General features: G+C 36.2%; 1 protein-coding gene across 4 annotated transcripts in view; it reads left to right on the forward strand.

The window, feature by feature from the left end:
* The window catches only part of DMXL1 (Dmx like 1), a 134005-nt gene that overhangs the window by 43868 nt on the left and 68254 nt on the right, over positions 1–21883 (forward strand). For all 4 annotated transcript variants that reach the window (XM_027076847.2, XM_053220029.1, XM_015076693.3 and 1 more), the window contains exons 10-20: positions 3286–3498; positions 5553–5806; positions 5918–6602; positions 6693–6814; positions 10010–10099; positions 10184–10286; positions 13165–13284; positions 13573–13794; positions 16148–17833; positions 19355–19462; positions 21408–21577. In XM_027076847.2, the coding sequence (XP_026932648.1) occupies positions 3286–3498; positions 5553–5806; positions 5918–6602; positions 6693–6814; positions 10010–10099; positions 10184–10286; positions 13165–13284; positions 13573–13794; positions 16148–17833; positions 19355–19462; positions 21408–21577 (3773 nt within the window). The remainder of the gene's footprint in view (positions 1–3285; positions 3499–5552; positions 5807–5917; positions 6603–6692; positions 6815–10009; positions 10100–10183; positions 10287–13164; positions 13285–13572; positions 13795–16147; positions 17834–19354; positions 19463–21407; positions 21578–21883) is intronic.

Genomic DNA, 21883 nt, shown 5'->3' on the forward strand with positions numbered 1-21883 from the left:
TAGTATACTGGGTTGTTGCTGTACTATTGCATTCTTCAAGGAAAAATAACAATAAATATGGTTCATTAGTTACCTGAATCAAAGTGAGAAGTGCTCTGGTAAGTTAAATATAGGGATATTTACAGAAGGAGTAAAGAGTATTTGCTGACAAATTTGGTTAACAACAGTCCCAGCTCTAAAATAATTCATGAGCCAAGAAAATGAAAGGGGACAATATTGAACTATTTTTTTTTAAATGTTGATTCATTTTGAGAGAGAGAACGTGCAAGCCCAGGAGCAGTAGAGAGAGAGGGAGAAAATCCCAAGCAGGTTCTGAGCTCCCAACCCAGAGCCCCACGTGGGGTTCAGTCTCATAAACCATGAGATCATGACCTGAGATAAAATCAAGAGTCAGATGTTTAACCGACCGCGTCACCCAGGGGCCCTGAAACTGAACTAGTTTTATGAAAACATTACCTAGGCTTGGGAAATACCATTACCTTTATCAAAAAACGTATACTGACAGTGCTTGTAATACCCACAGGCAACTCTGAGATCACTGGAATAGTTTTGAAAGGCTCTTCTGAATGAAGGACAACATGTTGAGAATAAAGAAAGCTTGGATTCTTGCTTTAATGGAAAAGTCTGAGTTGTTACAGAAAAATAAACACTAAGTTTCAATGTAGCATCTCCTTGATCACCTTCCAATAAGAAAAACTCTAAAACCTTTCTTTTAGAGTGTAGGTCCTTAATGAAAAGCCATATGTATATAACAAATCAAAGCAAAATAATATTATTAGCAGCTAGATTAGACACCATGGAGTTCTTCTTTTCCCACATTAGACCTTTTGGAATGACCTTTCTGAATGTTGTGTTTGTTATTCAAGGCCAAACTCTTAGAGCTTCCCTTATTTGCCCATCCATAGATAAAGGAAAGGAGCTCGTAGAGAATGTTCTCTTAATACCCATTCCCTGAAGATCTCTCATAAAAAAATGGCTTTAATGAAATTCTTTGAGGTCAGGAGACAGAAGAAATGTAAGTTTTGTCTTAACCCAGAATGCTTCTGTTAAAAGCCTCCATTAGCCTCTCCTTCTTGTGTGTTTAACAGCTAGGTCTGTGATCTCCTAGAGGCATTGCTGATCTCTCTTGTGTTGATTGTTGCTTGAAAATCAGAAAATCATACTCATTAGGATTCTTAGGGCACTCTCGCATTCCCTGACACTAATATATATGCACCTAGGGGTAGTAGGACTGGCAATATAGTACCTCAAGACTTTTATTGAGTGTTTGGTCTGTGCCATTATAGCAACCAGAGATATGGTAGGAGCTGGAGGTACAGTGGTAATAGAAACAGATGTGATCCTTGCTTTCATGAAGCATATAATCAGGAGAGAAGAGATAGACGCTAATCAGATAATTACAGTAATGAATGTACAGTTATAAACAGAGTTCTTGGATTGGATATATCTGTCAACTCGTAGAATTTGCCTCCAGCAGAAGGGATAGGAGAAAGGTTTTTTTATTCTTTATTTTATCATTCATCCTCTGTAATACTGTTTTCATTGGTGTCTGACACAGGTCATTAATTCAAATTATTTATCTCTCCCTTAAAAAAATCAATAAATTTGTTCTGTGGAAAATTGTTAACCTTTTGTGAATCCAATGTAGCCTTTACTGTTTAACAGATATCTGCATGATATAGATTTAGGTTTGATTTAATATGATAGGCAAATTTTTCTTCACCTTTATGTTAATTAGGGACTATCATTTGTCACATTCTACTCTGAATTTGTACGTCAGTATACTTAATTTAGCAATTAGATGAAAAGTACTACCAAGAAAGAATTTTTTTTAGCTGAGTTCGTTTGTCTTAAATGCCTTCCTTGAGTACAAGATAGGGATCTCAGTTTCTCCTTTACAACTTGAATCTTGATGCTAATAAATCAGAATTATCTCACTTAGAGTTAGATACATCATTTAAAAAGTTACTGTCAGTCTCTAAATTAAAAAGTGGTTAAAATCAAGATAAATATATCACTTGTTCCTCTGACATCATATTGATGGAATTTTTTTTGGTAGATTAGGTTAAAAGAGATTTCTTACCAGTTTGTATGTAAATTAAGGACACTTTCCTATTAACTGTCCACAAATCACAGATTTATTTCTTAATGAAAATATTTTTTGAATTAAAATATCTGAAAAACAAATAATCCAGTGAAGAAATGGGCAGAAAACATGAATAGACACTTCTCTAAAGAAGACATTCAGATGGCCAGCAGGCACATGAAAAGATGCTCAACGTCGCTCCTTGTTAGGGAAATACAAATCAAAACCACACTGAGATATCACCTCACGCCAGAGTGGCTCAAATGAACAAATCAGGAGACTATAGATGCTGGAGAGGATGTGGAGAAACGGGAACCCTCTTACATTTTTGGTGGGAGTGTAAACTGGTGCAGCCGCTCTGGAAAACGGTGTGGAGGTCCCTCAAAAAATTAAAAATAAAGCTACCCTACAACCCAGCAATAGCACTGTTAGGAATTTACCCAAGGGATACTGGAGTGCTGATGCATAGGGGCACTTTTACCCCAATGTTTATAGCAGCACTTTCAACAATAGCCAAATTATGGAAAGAGCCTAAATGTCCATCAACTGTTGAATGGATAAAGAAATTGTGGTTTATATACACAATGGAGTACTACAGGGCAATGAGAAAGAATGAAATATGGCCTTTTGTAGCAACGTGGATGGAACTGGAGAGTGTTATGCTAAGTAAAATAAGTCATACAGAGAAAGATCCCATGTGTTTTCGCTCTTAATGTGGATCCTGAGAAACTTAACAGAAGACCATGGAGGAGGGGAAGGAAAAAAAAAAGGGAGGGAGCCAAACCATAGGAGACTCTTAAAAACTGAGAATAAACTGAGGGTTGATGGGGGGTGGGAGGGAAGGGAAAGTGGGTGATGGGCATTGAGGAGGGCACCTGTTGGGATGAGCACTGGGTGTTGTATGGAAACCAATTTGACAATAAATTTCATATTAAAAAAGATAATAAAGAAAATATCTGTATGTGTATATAAATTATGCTATAGGACCTAGAATACATAATTGTTTTCCTTTATAATAGGCATGTTAAATTTATCATTTAAAGCTGTTGTTACTAATAATCGTGGCAAACATTATATTGGGAATCTTATTTAAAATGTTACAGAAGTGTAAAGATAAATGTAATAGTTAATGGTAAAAATATGAGACCTGAATATTGTGTATGATAGAAATATTGTGTGTGTTTTGTTGTTCTTTATAGACATTCCACTTCTTCCTTCTATCACATCTCTAAGTCTAAGTGACAATAATGAGAAGAGTGGGCCTTTTGTGGTACACTGGCTGAACAACAAAGAGTTGCATTTTACTTTGTCCATGGAAGTATTTTTACAGCAACTTAGAAAAAGTTTTGAACAGCCATCTTCTGAGCCCAGTGTAGAAGACTCTAATCAGGCAGATGTGAAATCTGATGAAGGTAAAGCTTTAACAAGGATAAAAAAAAAAAAAAAAAAAAGTCAAGTTTTGTTGAGAATAGCTAAGCTGTCTATATTTGGCTAAAACTAGCTCCTGTCAGAAACTCAGAATTTCAGTGGTGTAATACAGATTTGGAGTAGCTCATTTAATAATCCAGCTCATTTAACATTCCTGTTGCAAGTGGCTTTCTTTTATGGGATGATAGAGGCTCAGGATTCTCCATACTTATGCTCTTGTCAGCCCCTAGGACCTTGTTACTTAAAGGACTACCTGTGGCCTAGTAGCATTGACATTACCTGAGGCTTGTTAGAAATGCACGATCTTTAAGAATCTGCAATTTAATGAAATCCTCAGGTGATTGTACTAGGGCCTTAAAGTCTGCATTCAGCCTCAGGTAGGTTGGGAGCTGGAAGAGTCTTCGGAGGGGGACAAGGTTTAGCTGTTTCTCAACATCTTTAACTCAGAATCGGCACATATCACAAACCATTTATATTCTAATTTAACTGGCAAAGACTAGTCATAAGGCCCATGCAGTCCCTGACTGGGTGGTCATTCTATACTGAGGACTAGGAAGCATGAGTTTGTGGTGGGTAGCTAGCCATCTCTGCTACAGTTTGTAGTTCATAAATATTTCTGTTTTTAAAAAGTTTTGTTTTGATTATAAGGTTGTATGGGCTCATTAAAAAAAAGAAATCAAACAGTACAGTTAGGAAAATAATTGAATATTGTATGAGTGTACTTCCAAGATCTATTCTTTTCTGTGCTCATACAAACATACATATGGTTGTTTTTTTAAGTTGTGCTGTAGGTATTCATTTTTTAAACAAAAACACTGATCTGCCTGCAGCTTGCTTTTTAAATTCACTGATGGGCCCTTTTCCATCTCATGATTTTTACCAGCTCTTGATTATTCCCTATCAAGAGAAAATTTGAGTATTTTCTCTTTGATTGACATTTAAATTATTTTTCACTATACTGATCATGGTACAATGACACATCTTTTAATCTTCCTGTGAATTTTTACATAAGAGGATTTCCAGATACAGAATTGCCAGAGAGTGTGGACATTTTAGATTTCAATCACTTTTGCCAAATTACCGTCCAGAAGTGTTTATAATACAATACCCTTTTCTAATGGATCCACATAACCTTTTTTCACATCCTTGCCAACACTGGAGCTTTTCATTATATTTCATAATATTTTTGCCACTTGATATGGGGAAAATGGCATCTTGTTTTACATGTCATTTTCTTGAGGCAAATTGAATAGAATTATTTTAGCTCTTCTGTGGTATGCCTCTTCCTGCTCTTTGCCTATTTTTCTGTTAAATTATTCTTCTTAATAATTTGTATGTCTTAACAAATTTTTTAAATCTGATAAACAGTCTTACCATTTTTTGAGTCTCTCTTAAGAACGTCTCTATTTTCCTAACCAAGAGTAGAGGCCAGGATTTTTGAAATAGAGGTCACAATATGCATATGTACCTGTTTTAATAGTTCAGTATAGCAGTTTTAGTTACCTGTGTTATTGAAGGAGATCTGGAAATTGCACTTTAAGTGTATTCCTTTAAAATAGTTTCTTTAAGGTGTCCTATCAGTTATGAGTGTATACACCTAGAGCATCACTAGTACAGTGGACTCATGTTTTTAAAAATCTAATATTATGAAGAAAATACAAATTGCATTCCAATAATATATTTCAGCCCAGAATTATATCCCCAGTTCTAACTCCGTGATTTTACTGTGAGAAAAACTAAGGTCCAGACAAGTAGTATGTTTTACTTCTGAGTAAACTGTGGTACAACCAGTTTCGCTATTTTCTAGTCCAGTATTAGTACTCTACCATTAATCCACTGAGTCAGTCCTATAGGCCCTCTAGAATTAACTCTAATGGTCTTATATTCCTGGAGCAAAGTTATTTTTAAAAAGGAGCCACTTTCTTGTTTATAGGAAAGCCGTTATGTTTTTAATCTTGAATGTATTTACAAGGGTGTTTCTTAATTTATAGTAATAGCTTAATTGTACTTACTGGGTCATGAATTCTTTTGCTCATAGAAATGGATGATGGTGTTGATGATCTGAAAGCAAATCATGAAAAAAAGGAATTGGGCAGTGATAAAATGGTACCAAATTCAAGTTTTGTACCATTACCCTCCACTGCCATTGATCATCAGATTGAAGTACTTCTGTCTGAATGGAGTAAAAATGCAGACATGCTATTCAGTATTCATCCCATGGATGGTTCTTTGCTGGTTTGGCATGTGGATTGGCTGGACGAATACCAGCCTGGTATGTTTCGTCAAGTCCAGGTACTATTATTACGATCTCTGGAGAGTTACTTCTTGTTAAATGTGGGTACTGTTTTGTAATACCTCTTTTTATTATTTCATGTGTTCTAATGCTTGCTTTCTTAATTCTAGGTGTCCTTTGTTTCCAGAATTCCTGTAGCTTTCCCCACAGGTGATGCAAACTCTCTCTGTAAAAGCATAGTGATGTATGCCTGCACCAAGAATGTTGACTTGGCTATTCAGCAAGGAAAACAAAAACCTTCTAGTCTCACGCGGTCCACATCAATGCTAATCTCCTCTGGTCACAGTAAATCAACTAATAGTTTAAAATTAAGTATTTTTACCCCTAATGTTATGATGATTTCAAAGCATGCTGATGGTTCTCTGAATCAGTGGCTGGTCAGTTTTGCTGAAGAATCTGCTTTTTCTACAGTTCTCAGTATTTCTCATAAATCCAGATATTGTGGTCATCGGTTTCATCTTAACGATTTAGCTTGCCATTCAGTATTACCATTACTGCTGACGACGTCACACCATAATGCACTAAGGACACCGGATGTCGATAACCAAAAGCAACCTCATGATCCCGTAAATATTGAAGAATGTTCTTTGGCACAACAGAATAAAAGCAGCGTTGATGTGACATTTCAGGATCCCAATGCAGTTTATAGTGAGCTTATTCTTTGGAGGGTTGATCCCGTTGGGCCATTGTCTTTTTCTGGAGGTGTTTCTGAACTGGCCCGGATTAATTCTCTACATGTTTCTGCATTTTCCAATGTGGCGTGGCTGCCCACTCTTATACCCAGCTACTGTCTAGGTGAGCTTTCTAATTCTTATTTAAGAGATTTAGATTTTCTGACATTATTATTTAAGGGTTAAATTGTAAGTGTCCGTAAATACTTTCTAGGTGCATACTGCAACTCTCCTAGTGCATGCTTTGTAGCAAGTGATGGGCAGTATCTGAGATTATATGAAGCTGTTATTGATGCCAAGAAACTTCTATATGAGCTTTCCAATCCTGAAATTTCTGTAAGTAAATGGCTTTTAAAATTAAGTGTATAGTATGATGTTTTTAGATAAGTAATTTATATTTATTGGGCATGTTCTAGAATTGTGACCTATAATTTGTAGTAAATAGATGTATATTTTCTAGTTATTTCATTTTTTTCACATTTGTAAGGTACCATTATAGTGATTCTTAGCTTCTTTAAAAAGAAACCATTTCTTTTATTCATTCCAAAAGTAAAGTCTGGTTTCCTACAATATGTGTTTCTCTAATACTTCTTTGCTCAGAAATGAATGAGGATGACTGGCAGGATAAATGTGGAAGTTATGTTGATTCACCTGTAGTGTTTTCAAGACACTGGGAGCTGGAGTAGCAGCAGTAGAATTTTAATCTTAAACCATGAAAGAAAAAAGCTCTCAACTTCGTTGCAGTTCAGTTATTGTCCTTTCAACTCCTCACAAAGCCTTTGTCTTATGATAGGCGGTGCTTCTTCCTCTACACAGCTAATAGCAACCCACCAGCAAGCCAGCATTTCCACTCTTGGCTTTGGTGTTTTTAAATGAACCCTGAGGTAACCTTCAACCTCACTGAGTTTATTGTTCAGGGAATTCAAGCCATCTCCTCAGCTACCAGTTAACGTTTTTGTTAATGTTTTAGTTATATAATTGCATAGTGTCACTGGTCTGCTCCAATCCTGTTTTTTTCCTATTTTTAATGTGTGGTTTTTCAGAATGCAGGGTTTTTCAAAACACATACAAGAGTGTTATAGGAGAAACACGCATATTTATTGAGGGCCTTCTATTTTTCAGGTATTATTTAAATGCTGGGAATTTAGATGTGAAGAGAGCAGACAAAAATCTGAGCTTACATTCTAGTGAAGGGCTATAGGAAAAATGGTAAAAATATATTAATAAATACTGTGGAGAGAAACCATGTTGCAGAAGTAGTGGAGAATGCCAAATAAGGGGCCGGTCAGGATAAGCCTCACAGAGAAGGTACCGTTTGAGAAAGGATCTAATGGAGATGAAGAAGCTAGCTATGTGAATATTTAGAGAAAGAGTATGTTAGGAAGAGGAACAGCTAGTGCAAAGATGCTGAGGTCAGAGCATGTTTGGTATGTACAGGAGCAGCAAGGAGGATATTGTGACTGGAGCGGAGTAAGTGATGTGGAACGTAGTCAGGGATAAAGTTGGAAAATCAGCCTGGCCAGATCATACAATGGGCTGTATGGCCCATTTTGGTAACTTTGGCTTTTAATCTGAAGAACATGGAAACCATTGACAGGTTGATATGATCTCACTTAGGTTTTGAAAGGATTTCTCTTGCTGTTGTACACATTAGACATGGGAGCAGAAGTGGAATCAGAAAGGCCAATCCAAGAATCTTTATAGTAGTCCAAGAGACAGTCTCAAAGCGGCTTGTAATGGTAGCAAGTGGTAGTGATAAAGATGGTAAGATTTGGACAAATCTTAACAGTGTGGAGGTTCCTCAAAAAATTAAAAGTAGAACTACCCTATGACCCAGCAATAGCACTGCTAGGAATCTACCCAAAGATACAGAAGTGCTGATGCATAGGGGTACATGTACCTCAATGTTTATAACAGCACTTTCAACAATAACCAAATCATGGAAAAAGCCTAAATGTCCATCAACTGACGAATGGATAAAGAAGATGTGGTTTATGTATACAAAGGAATACTACTTGGCAATGAGAAGGAATGAAATCTGGACATTTGCAACAACGGGAGGGTATTATGCTAAGTGAAATAAGCCAGGCAAAGAAAGACAGATACCATATGTTGTCACTCATATGTGGATCCTGAGAAACTCAACAGAAGACCAGGGGGGAGGGGAAGGGGAAAAAAAAGTTACAGAGAGGGAGGGAGGCAAACCGTAAGAGACTCTTAAATTCTGAGAACAAACAGGGTTGTTGGGGGGTACAGGGGAGGTGAAAGTGGGTGATAGGGAAGAGGGCAGTTGTTGGGATGAGCACTGGGTGTTGTATGGAAACCAGTTTGACAAGAAATTATATTTAAAAAAAAGGACAAATCTGGATGTGGTTTGAACATCAAATAGGCAAGATTGAACTCGATTGGGGCTTGTATGAGCAAAAGAGGATGATGCCCCACATTTGTGTGTGAGCACAAGGAAGAATACAATGACCTTGAGTTGAGAAGAATGTATAAGTAGCAGATTTTGAAGAGCATGGATTTTTGAGAGGCTGGTGTTGGACATGTTAATGTTGAGATGACTGTTTGACACCTAGGAGACCTAGTAAGCTAGTCTATAGTTTAGAGGGAAGCCCAGTCTGAAGATATAAAATGAGTAGTTGTCAGAATATAAATTTAAAAGCATGGAGCTGAATGAGATCCCTGAAGAAAAGGAGAAGTGATAGGATTGAACCCTGGAGCATGCCATTGTTGAAAGTAGGGTAAATGTGGTGTATAGTGGAAGCCGAGTGAAGACAGTTCAAGAAGGCAGTGATCACCAGAATCAAATGCTGCTCATAGATTACGTGTGTTGAAGATCAGATTTAACAATGTGACCTTGACTAGAGTAGTCAGGACATAAGTAGCTTGAGAAATCAGCATATAGACATAATATATCAGCTTGTTTCTTTAGCTCCATCTTCCTTACCTCAAAATTAATCCCCGAAGGGACACCTGGGTGGCTCAGTTGGTTAAGCGTCCGACTTCAGCTCAGGTCATGATCTCGCGGTTTGTGAGTTCGAACCCCGCGTCGGGCTCTGTTCTGACAGCTCATGGCCTGGAGCCTGCTTCGGATTCTGTGTCTCCCTCTCTCTTTGCCCCTCCCATGCTCAGGCTCTGTCTCTTTTGGTCTCTCAGTAATATATAAACGTTAAAAAAAAAAAAATTTTTTTTTAATTAATGCCCGAAAAGCATTGATTCTTAGAATATTTCCATGAGATTGAAGTCAGTCCTTCATATTTATAGATGTGAAATATTCTTTCCTCTAGCAGTCACCGCACACTGCTTTTGTTTTTCTCTGTACCAACTGAGCCATAATTCTTATTCATTCCAACATAATTAGGTAAGGTAAAGTCCCAGAATGTTTATGATGAGAGCAACTTAGGGACTTATTTAGCCCCACTTGAACTTATTTCTCTACTATGCCTGAAATTTCATGTTAATTATTAATTATTTTTTAATTTAATTGTTTAATAAAGGAGATATCCATTTTTTTTTTTTTTTAAACAGAAATATGTTGGTGAAGTGTTTAACATAGTAAGTCAGCAGTCAACTGCCAGGCCAGGATGCATTATCGCATTAGATCCCATTACCAAACTTGTAAGTATTATTCTTCTGGCCACTTAGCATTAGGTAAATAACACATATGTCAACTTATATATGTTGGTATTTATTTACATTCAGCAAGGCAGAAAAACCCAGCTGCTTCATGTTTTTCAAGAAGATTTCATTTTGAATAACCTCGAGAAGAAAAGTCTGGGAAAAGACAGAATATTGTCTGATGCAGGTAAAGAATAATTTTTTTATGTAGTGAGAAATATTATGTAGAGTATATTAAGCAGTTAATGAAGATAAGTTGATACAGTATTTCATACCATCTGTGTGAACTTAAAATTTTCCTATGTAGGTTTCTGATATTATTTAGCATATAAATACCAGTATTTTTGGGGCGCCTGGGTGGCTCAGTTGGTTGAGCGTCTGACTTCGGCTCAGGTCATGATCTCACGGTCCGTGAGTTCAAGCCCTGCGTCGGGCTCTGTGCTGACAGCTCAGAGCCTGGAGCCCGTTTCGGATTCTGTGTCTCCTTCTCTCTCTGCCCCTCCCCTGTTCATGCTCTGTCTCTCTCTGTCTCAAAAATAAACAAACATTAAAAAAATTTTTTCTTTAAATAAAAAAAAATACCAGTATTTTTAAATTCTTAAACCTGGATATAAACATGAAAACATTAAAGGGGTTTGTCAATTACATTTTTTAAAAAGCATAATAGAAATGTTTTTTATGATAAATGTATGAGTACTCTTTGCATGGACAGGGTCCTCCACCAGCAATTTGGGTAATAGGGACACCTGACCTTTTAGAAACCTACAGTTTAAAGCAGTAGTGTAGGGAAGCCTGGGGTGGCTCAGTTGGTTGATCGTCCTTTGGCTCGGGTCATGATCTCATGGTGGTGAGTTCAAACGCCACATTGGACTTTGCATTAAAAAAGCACAGAGCCTGCTTTGGATTCCCTGTCTCCCTCTCTCTCTGCCCCTTTCCCTCAAAAATAAACATTAAAACAAAAAATTTTAAAGCAGTAGCTTAAAACTTCAAATTATAAAGACTGCCTTAATACTTTCAAGTTAAACATTTAAAAAAATTATATTAAACTCCTACACTCAGAATTAACTGTTACTTTGCGTAAAGGAAAATAGAACAAAATGAAACTAAAATCTCTTGGTCATCAGTTTCACGTACGGAGCCAAACCAAACTCAGAAATGACTTTCCTTACACATGAACCATAGATACAGCTTGTGCCTGCTGCTTTTGTTTTCCGGGTTTTTTGTTTGTTGGTTGGTTTTGGTTTTTTGTGCCTGTTGCTTTTTAAAGTCCATTATTAAGCCTCAAGTAATATTATTTTCATTTTATATTTGTTCCTGATTATTTGTCTTATTCCTCTTGTGCATTATTTCTTAATTCTACCTTTTTCCATTTTCCTTTTCTTTTGAGTTTTGCACCGTTATGTCGAATATCTAGTTTCTTACCACTGTTTTCACTTAGTCTGTCATTTTCTCTGAGAATTCATGAACTGTGCAACAACACAGTGCTTTGGTAAGTTCTGAATATAAGGATAGAAAGATACTAAAATTGGTAAATAAAGATGTCAGGTACAAGATAAAGGGTTATTTATATCAACAAAATGTTCTTTTTGATTCCTTTCATATCTTAAAATATTAATAACATTAATATTGTAACGATCCAAATCTCTCTAAGGTTTTTAAAAGAAATTACTCTCTTATGCTTAAGGTTGAGTTTGTTGTGATCTTAATCTATTCCAGCATTTTCTTTTCTATGAGTCTTTAATTTTTAACTTTTGCTTTCTATTTAAGTCTTTTTTCTAGTTTTTCTTAAAATATTCAGGGAATTCTACTTTTACTCAAAAGCTATTATCTTCATTATTGTAGTTTTCTAGAAAACACCCAAAATGTTCATCTTATTTTGCTGTAATGTTAAGAAGAGAAGAAATATTTCACAGATACTTTCATTAATAGGACATTCTTTCTTGTTAGTAAAATTATCAGAAATAGATTGATCTCTGATCTTTTGTCTTTAGTTATTATCCCTTATCCTTTCCCTCCCCTAAATTCTTGTGCTTTAAATGCCTAACTCACCTGGAACACGTTACCAAAGCTACCTTTTCATTTAGTCTTGTAACACAATAAGATTTGTGTGTGGTTTTTTTCCTGATTTTTATATGCTGTATGGTTTATATAGTTTCTATAATTTTTCTTTACATGATTTTGTACATAAGATTAGCTTGTAACCAAGAAGACTTGGATAAAATTTAAACCAGGTCCATTTTATTTCAGTTAATAATGAGTCACTGATTTTATATTTTAGTTGCAGTTTTTTGGTTTATTTTGAGCAGCTTATGCGCTGCTTAAATCATGGAGTTTTGACCAAGAAAAATGTTCTTAAATAATATGATGAATAACTAAATAAATACTTTTTTTTGGTTTGGTTCTTAGATAAACATCATTAATAGATCATTCCATTATGGAAGTTATTTACTTTGAATTGTGTTTGGCAACACAATTTTAATCATGGTAGTAGTGCTCATTAAAAAAAATTTTTTTTATGTTTATTTGATTTTGAGAGAGAGAGCGAGACAGAGCACAAGCAGGGGAGGGGCAGAGGAGAGGGAGACACAGAATCTGAAGCAGGCTGCAGGCTCCCAGCTGTTAGCACAGAGCCCGGTGCAGGTCTGAAACCTAGGAACTGTGAGATGATGACTTGAGCTGAAGTCTGATGCTTAACTGACTGAGCCACCCAGGCACCCCATGATGTATTCATTTAAAGTATATGTCACAGTGTCTCTGTTCAGAAATTTCCTTATTATAGTGTAACCTATGTGAATGATGTGACAGTGATGACTGTGATATGTGATTTTTTAAGCCTGTCAATTCAAAGATGAAATTTAAGCATAGCATACATATAATTGTTAAAATTTCAAGTTGATACAAATTCATGTGGTAAAAAAGTTGATTGCACTCTATAATGTTACTTTCTACGTAGAATTTTAGGTAAGGGTTTTAATTTTTTTTTTAATTCACTTATTTTAACTTGGTGTATTTAATAAGTTGTCTCATTTATTCATGTTAATAGTGAAAATTATTAATACCAACAGGCAGCTCACCTAATGGATTTTCTGAGAAATTCTACCTAATTGTAATAGAGTGCACCCAAGACAACCAATCATTGTTACACATGTGGAATTTACATTTAAAGTCTATTCCTGTCTCATTAGGTGAGTCTTTTTAATTTTTTTTTTAACTTTAGGCTTAAATTAACAAATTATATGTGGTTAGATCGTTCACTGCATGTTTTTTAAAGGTATTCTTATTGAGTGAAGGTAACTGTAGTTTATTCAATTAATTTAAAAAGCAAACTGATTCTCTCATTTTCTTATTGTAAAAAATCATATTAGTATGTTTTAAAATCTTTTATAAGGCTTTTGGATTATAAAATGTAGTAATTTTAATACAGGGATTCCCCCTTTCCCCCTGGTTTTTGGTTCTTTTCTTATGTTTTATAGATGAAAAAGTAGATACAAAAATAACTGAAGCAGTTTGGCAACCAGAAGAACATTATTCATCTTCTCCAGAGAAGATCCTGTCTCCTTTTTCACAGAAGTATCAGGCTTGCAGAGCAAATCTCCAGAGTACCAGCAAGTTAACTCTGTCTTCAGAAATGGTTTATAGCCAAGAATTGAATTTGCCAGAAGGAGTTGAGATAATAAGTGTTAAGCCATCAGCAGGTTTGTAAAGTTTGTAAAAAGAGACTACTCAAACTTTGGAATCTATGAATATTCAGTAAGGTATTTAAAAAGAGAGGGGCACCTGGGTGGCGCAGTCAGTTAAGCGTCCGACTTCAGCCAGGTCATGATCTCGCGGTCCGGGAGTTCTAGCCCCGCGTCAGGCTCTGGGCTGATGGCTCGGAGCCTGGAGCCTGTTTCCGATTCTGTGTCTCCCTCTCTCTCTGCCCCTCCCCCGTTCATGCTCTGTCTCTCTCTGTCCCCAAAATAAATAAACGTTTAAAAATATATATATATATAAAAAGAGGCATAGCTACCTGTTCTTAAATGCACATGGAAGCAGAAATGGAAACACTCTCTTTACCTTAAACTGAAAACTTACGTTCTCGTTATGTTTTCAGATGTCTGACATTTGTCAGCGAGTTGTAGCATTAAGTAGTGATTTCCAAAACAAATTTTCATGACGTCTTTATGAAGAAAAACTGAGCGTTTCCAGGGCAGAGATAGTAACAAGTTTGTGCCTTATTTGCCAACTTTGATAATGTTGGTCATGGCTGCCTGGAGCTGTGTGCTCTGAGGGATTTTGAATGGGTCGTTCCTCGTAATATTTATCATCTTTAATCTAGAGCAGTGGTTCTCAAAATGTGATCTCCAGACCAGCAGCATCAGCATTATCTGGGAACTTGTTAGAAATAAAAATTCTTGGTCTACACCCTCCCAGGTGTACTGAATCACAAATGCTGGTGCACCTCACAGGCTGTTTCAACAAGGGTCCCAGGTGATTCTAATTCATACAATAGATGAAGAACCACGATTCTAGGGTATCAGGAAAACCAAGACAAAATCACCTTTTATTACCCACTTCTTTGAGTTTCATAGTCACAGTGTGCATTTGGTCTTTTCTACTTCTCTGTCATTTTTTGAACTGATGACTTGGAATGCTTTGCAGTTTGCCATGTCATTATCAAGTACTTTTCTAATTGGTGAAGTTAGGAGCTGGGGTATTAACATTGTTCTAATAACTTTTAATTTTGTTTCTTCATATATTTTACTGAAAGAAGCATTAATGCAAAGAAAAAGTTTGAAAAAGAATGATGTTTGTATAGACACAATTTTAAGAACTGTTCCCTTAGCCAGAATAGTTGGATCTTCACTGCTGAACTCCAATTAAAATAATATGGGAAATCTAAGAGAAATATTTCTAAAAACAGCCCTCTTATTTAACTTTGGCCCAAGTTGAGTTTGGCAGAAGAGTAGGAGTTCTAGCGAAAAAGGAGAAATTCGTTTTGTTTGGCAAAAAATAGCATAGAGAAAAAGCATTTTTCCTAGTCTTAATTTTTTTTTTTTTAATATCAAGACTATTAAGAAGGTCAGCTACTCTCTACTCAGCTCAGAGATACCAACGGACAATGCTAATTGTGTCCTTTCACAACACTGCTATCCTCCTTGAGGACTTAAAAAAAACTTTATTAAAATTATGTTGAAATACTTTTAAGATATGATAGATATCCTATATAGCATTTCTATGTTGTAATTAGTTCATGGGTTAGCAAACTACGGGCTACCTACCTGTTTTGTAAATAAGTTTGATTGGACATAGCCACTCGTATTTGTCTACTTTTTGTGTATACCTGCTTTTGCTCTAGACTCCTAGAGTGGAATAGATGCATCAGAGACCCTGTGGCTAGGAACCTAAAATAGTCACTGCCATCTTGAAGAAAAAGAAGTTTGCCAGTGGTTTAGGAAATTAAAAGTGTGTCATTACATTAAGGATGGCAAATGTTTTGTCCCACTTAAGAATCTTCTCAGCATTAATAATGTCACATAGACATCAGTTACGGAGGGCTCACCTAGTACTTCAGTAAGCATGGGCTGCTTACAAAATTGTATTGAAAAAGATGAAAGAGAAGGAGCCAGGAAATGTTGACACAGTTTTAAAAATATATTGGTATCTTTAAAATGAGATGCATATTAATATATAAAATGAGCAGAGAGACTACTGGCTTGAGAACCAGCATTAGAATTCAGGTTTTCTAACTCTGTGTCATTCTAGCTTGTGTTTGATTTAGTGTAAGATACATCACATGTTTGGTCAAAGGTCCTTACCTATTAAATGTAGGAATTGAAGCAGACCACCTCAGAGTTCTCTTCCAGTTCTCGGTTTTGGTAATATTGCCCTTTATGTATACCTTTTTGACATCTTTAAAAGCATTTTACTGATCTTGTTGACTCTTAAACTGAGTATAGACCGTCACGTTGTTAACAGGAGTTTGTACAAAGACTAAAACCTTTAGTACATGAAAACAGAAATACTTATCCAATTTGACATTTTGTTAATAGATCATTTTTGTTTTAGGACATCTGAGTTCTTCTTCCATATATCCTGTGTGCAGTGCTCCTTATTTATTGGCAACTTCGTGCTCGGATGAGAAAGTAAGATTCTGGAGATGCAGAGTAACAGATGGAGAATCTGCCACATTGAAGAATGGAAAAATGGATCTTGTATACATTTGGGAAGAATGGCCGTTACTTATTGAGGATGGACTTCATAGCAATAGTAGTATAACCGTCCCTGGTAGGCCTGTAGAAGTTAGCTGTGCACATACAAATCGGTTAGCAGTAGCCTATAAGCAGCCTGCATCTAATAGTAGGTCTTCTCAGGACTTTTTGATGCATGTAAGCATTTTTGAATGTGAGTCTACAGGAGGTTCCTGTTGGGTCCTTGAACAGACAATTCATTTAGACGAATTAAATACAGTGTTAGATTCTGGCATTAGTATTGATAGCAACTTAGTGGCTTACAATAAGCAAGAGGTGTATTTCTCCAGTAAAGAGAGTATCACATCCAACACAAAGCATTTAGTTCACTTAGATTGGATGTCCAGAGAGGATGGTTCTCATATCCTCACTGTAGGAATTGGATCAAAACTTTTTATGTATGGACCCCTGGCTGGCAAGGTACAAGAACAGGCTGGTAAGGAAAGCCTCACATTTCCTCTCTGGGAAAGCACTAAAGCTGTGCCTCTTTCTAAATTTGTGCTATTAAGAAGTATGGATTTGGTTTCTTCAGTAGAAGGCTCTCCACCTTTTCCTGTTTCTTTGTCATGGGTCCGGGATGGCATCCTGGTGGTAGGCATGGACTGTGAAATGCATGTATATTCCCAGTGGCAGCCGTCTTCTAAACAAGAACCCGTTGTCACAGAGTCCTACAATGGGAGCACTCCATCTATAATAAGTTTAATAAAACAGAGTAACTCATCAAGTTCTGGATTACATCCTCCAAAGAAAACTCTGACTCGATCCATGACCAGTCTTGCACAGAAAATCTGTGGAAAGAGAACTGCCTTTGATCCTTCTGTGGACACAGAAGATTCAGGTCTTTTTGAAGCAGCTCATGTTCTTTCCCCAACTTTACCTCAGTACCATCCTTTGCAGCTTTTAGAACTCATGGACCTTGGCAAAGTTCGGAGAGCAAAGGCCATCTTGTCGCACCTTGTCAAGTGCATTGCTGGAGAGGTTGTGGCTCTGAATGAAGCCGAATCCAACCACGAGCGCCGCCTTAGATCTCTCACCATCAGTGCTAGTGGAAGCACTACCAGAGATCCCCAGGCTTTCAACAAAAGTGAAAATACAGATTATACAGAAATAGATTCTGTCCCTCCGCTTCCTTTATATGCCTTACTTGCAGCAGATGACGATAGCTGTTATGCGTCTTTAGAGAAATCTAGTAATCAAAGTACTTTAAATAACTCAAACCAGTTGTCAAAAGAAAGTTATGATGAGCTTTTTCATATCCCAACTTTAATGACTGATAATCACATGTTAGAGACAGATGAAGAAAACACAAAGCCCAGGGTTATCGACCTTTCACAATACAGTCCAACTTACTTTGGTCCTGAGCACGCTCAGGTTCTCTCTGGCCACTTACTTCATTCTAGTTTACCAGGACTCAGCCGGATGGAGCAGATGTCTTTGATGGCCTTAGCAGACACAATCGCAACTACCAGCACTGATATCGGAGAAAGCAGAGACAGAAGCCAAGGTAAAACTAAACTAGATATGGGAGTGGCAGAACAGCTGGTCACCGTTCTACTTACTTATGCAGAAAATAATCTTAAGTAATTTTTATAAAAATTATGCCCATGACGGTTTTTAAAATCATTATTACTATACCTTCATGATAGTTTTAACTTTAATAGATACTATTTTTCCGTAAATCATAGTACTTTGAGAGAGTATGCAGAGAGTCACTATGCCAGTCATTTTTACCTGATGTCTGCTTAATAATGTTAAAGATCCAATCGAATCCTTTTGAGTTTGGCAAAAGTTAACCTTCTTATTAAATAATCACTTTAGGGGCACCTGGGTGGCTCAGTCGGTTAAGTGGCCGACTTCAGCTCAGGTCTCGATCTCACGGTCCGTGAGTTCGAGCCCCGCGTGGGGCTCTGGGCTGATGGCTCGGAGCCTGGAGCCTGCTTCCGATTCTGTGTCTCCCTCTCTCTCTCTGCCCCTCCCCCATTCATGCTCTGTCTCTCTTTGTCTCAAAAATAAATAAATAAATAAATAAATAAATAAATAAATAATCACTTTAAATACCTGAAAGTAAAAGGTGCTTTCTGCTTTTTCTCCTGTTGTAATCACTGTTAATTTTTTTTTTTTTTAAGTTTAAAAGAGAGTTTGCATGCATGTAGAGAGGTTGAGGGGCAGGGAGAGAGAGGGAGAGAGAGGGAGAGAGTCCCCAGCATGCTCCATGCTATCATTGTGGAGCCTGATGCGGGGCTCAATCCCACAGACCTTGAGATCCTGACCTGGGCAGAAACCCATAAATTGGATACTTAACCGAGTGAGCCAGCCAGGTGCCCCTGTTAATGGGTTTTTAAAATATTGAGGTTCTTTAAAATTAGCAGTAATGTATACTCCTGCTTAGCATAACAAAAATAAGTATAATAAAATTAGGTCTTTTCGTCACCCAGAGAGCATTTTTTTCTTCTTAATCTGAGTTATAAAAAAAAAAAAAATTGGAAGGTAGAATTCACATCAGATCTCAGTAAGATTTGAAATTAACAAGTCTGGCCTTGTGCATAGGTCAGTAGGATGCACCCCTTGAACTGTGTTTCAAAGGAAAATATGTAACTATTTTTTCCTGTGTTAGCAGTTGATTATTGGGATGGGTCTATGGCTTGAATCAACATGGAATTGCAGAGTGAAGGTTAAACTATTTTAAAATTTAGTTACATTTTAATTTAAACAAGATCAGATGGGAGGAGGTTGAGTTATGAAAAATATCGCTAACCCCGAGTCAATTCATTCTCTTTAATATTTTTCAAAATATTTAACTATACTACTTTGGTCTATGATGTTTGTTTGTGTAGACAAAGGAAATATTAGATAATAATTAGACCGGTAACTTTTGTTGGTTTCAGAATGTTTTGTTCCTGTATTTGGTGCTGTGACATATGCCACATGCCAGAATTATTAACATTTACTTGGAGTTTGCTCATGAAATGGTTTTCTTTTAAATACAAAAAAGTAAATACTTTGTTACTGTTTTTGTTGTTCATAGGTGGAGAAACTCTCGATGAATGTGGGTTAAAATTTCTTTTAGCTGTTCGACTGCATACGTTCCTGACAACTTCCCTTCCAGCTTACCGAGCTCAGCTCCTTCACCAAGGTGATTTTGGTAGTAATCTATTAAAAGGAAAGAGAGTAAAAGTAGAGAGGCTTGAGAACATTTTGCCCAGATATGACAATGACAAATTTGACACATTTTAAGTGTCCTTAACTTACTTGTAAAATATTTATTTCCATTTAATTTTCTTAATTTCTTTATTAATTTCTTTTCTTAATTTCTTTATTTCTTAAAATACTGGAATTTTTTTGGTAGATGGAAAGACTTAATGAAGAAATGGGTATTGGGCAGTTACATAATCTGTGTTACATTTTCAAATGTGTCATACATTTAAGACCAATTAATACTGTTTTATTCTCTTCAACTTGTTTAGATTTTTTTCTTTGCTCTATTTAACATTTATCAAAGTTGAGTTTTCTACCCAAAATTTGAGTAACATTTTTGTTCCAGAAATAATAGTTTTTAATTGTGTTACGTAAAGAGTATAGAACATAGAAAGGGAAAATTCACTCACCCCAAAACTACTGTTAATATTAATGTGTATTTCAGATGTTAGTTTATTAACCTTTCAGATACTCTCATATACCTTAGGCCTTAAATTAACAGAAATATTTGACTTAAGTTTAAGGTAACTTAAAACAGGGTATTTCTTGGCTTACTGCCCTGGAAGTTCAGAGGTGCAGCTGGGTTCCAGCATTATTGGAGCTACAGGGTTAAACAGTGTTATTGGGACAGAGGTTAGCCTCTTCTTATTGATGTCTGTCTGTCTCTTGCTTTCTCTTTTCCTTTCTTTCTGTCTTTCTGCTCCCTCCTTCCCTTCATTTTGTATTTAGCTTTGGAAAAGTACTAAAATTCTAAGTCTAATCGTTTAATTATTTGTGAAATATTATTGAACTTAGTTGAGAGATAATAGACATCTAAAAACAGTTCAGAATAGCAGTCCATTTACTGCATAGGTGTTTTTCTTTTTTTTAATTTCTATATTTCTTTCCAAGGAAAGAAAGTATAGTGGGCATTTCAGATTCCTTGGCATTTGCTATCAGATTAAAATTTTGAGTTCATATATGTTCAAAGCCACATCTTATAATTAAGCATGTACTTCACCCAGAAATACCAAAGAAAATGAACTCTGTGAAGAGACCAAATGGAAGCTGAACAGTAAGCCCCAAATGTAGGGGCCAGTAGGTTAAGAGAATTGCTGATGTAAATGATACTGTGTACATAAAAAAGTGTCTGACTAATGTGGTGATAAGGGGTAATAATAGTTATTATTCTAAATGCCTTAACTCTGATATTTTAAATGCTTTAAGATTCTATTCTAAATGCTTAAACTCTGGTATTTTAATCCTCACAACAATGTAATAAGGTAGTGCTGTGATTATTCACATTTTATAAATGAGGCAGTTGAACAATCAGGAGTCGAAGTAATTTGTCCACAGTTACATAGTTAGGGATAGATCTGGGTTTATTGTATCATCTGATTCCAGAGTCTACCCTGTTAAGTTCTTTTCAGGGAGGTGTCCTATCTACTTGATGCTGTTTTAATTCCATGGTATTCAATCCACAAAACAAACATTGACCAAAGGAAAGTGAGAATCAGCTGTGAATAAGTCATTCCAGCATAGAACAGTACGTTATTTGTTTCTCATTTTCTAAGGAAAGATCATGGGTAATAGCTAGAGAGCAAAAATAATCAGAAAAGTAGCATTTTCCATAAAACATTTTTTCTTACCTTTTTTTAAAAATAGGTGTTTTAATTATAGAAAATATGAGCTTATTATAAAAAATAGTGAAGTGATAGAGTTGTTAGGAGAAACAACGAAAGAAAAAACCTATTTCCTCCAACCCTAAACTCTTAATTGTGCTTCTGTGAGTCCCATAAAGAGTTGAGACTTCCTTATGACAGATATGGCACACGCATTTCTGATCATCATTATATACACATGTTTATATTTCCCACGAACATTATTTTTTGACATTTATTCAGGCCTGTCTACTAGTCATTTTGCCTGGGCTTTTCACTCGGTAGCAGAGGAGGAACTGCTGAGCATGCTGCCGGCCATGCAGAAAGATGATCCCACCTGGTCGGAACTGAGAGCCATGGGCGTGGGGTGGTGGGTCCGGAACACCCGCACCTTACGCAAGTGCATAGAAAAGGTAAGTTGTATTTTATTGTGGTAGAAAAATGAAGTAATTAATGTATTTTAGGTATTGCTTTAAAGAACATTCCTTACTCCCTTTCTTGTTTCTATTTTTTAAGTGAATCAGTAAAATGCCTTGAAATAGCCATGATATTTCAAAATATCGCATTAATACAGGATTTTAATGTTTATATTCTAATTCTTCCATTGTAGTTGATACATTTACTTAGTATGTGTCTGATTTTTACAAAATGATGTATATACATCTTGGAAAAGTAAAATAGTACTGAGGAGCTTGTACTGAAGAGCATCGTCCATGTGT

This window comes from Acinonyx jubatus, chromosome A1 (assembly GCF_027475565.1).
Source record: "Acinonyx jubatus isolate Ajub_Pintada_27869175 chromosome A1, VMU_Ajub_asm_v1.0, whole genome shotgun sequence".
NCBI lineage: Eukaryota > Metazoa > Chordata > Mammalia > Carnivora > Felidae > Acinonyx > Acinonyx jubatus.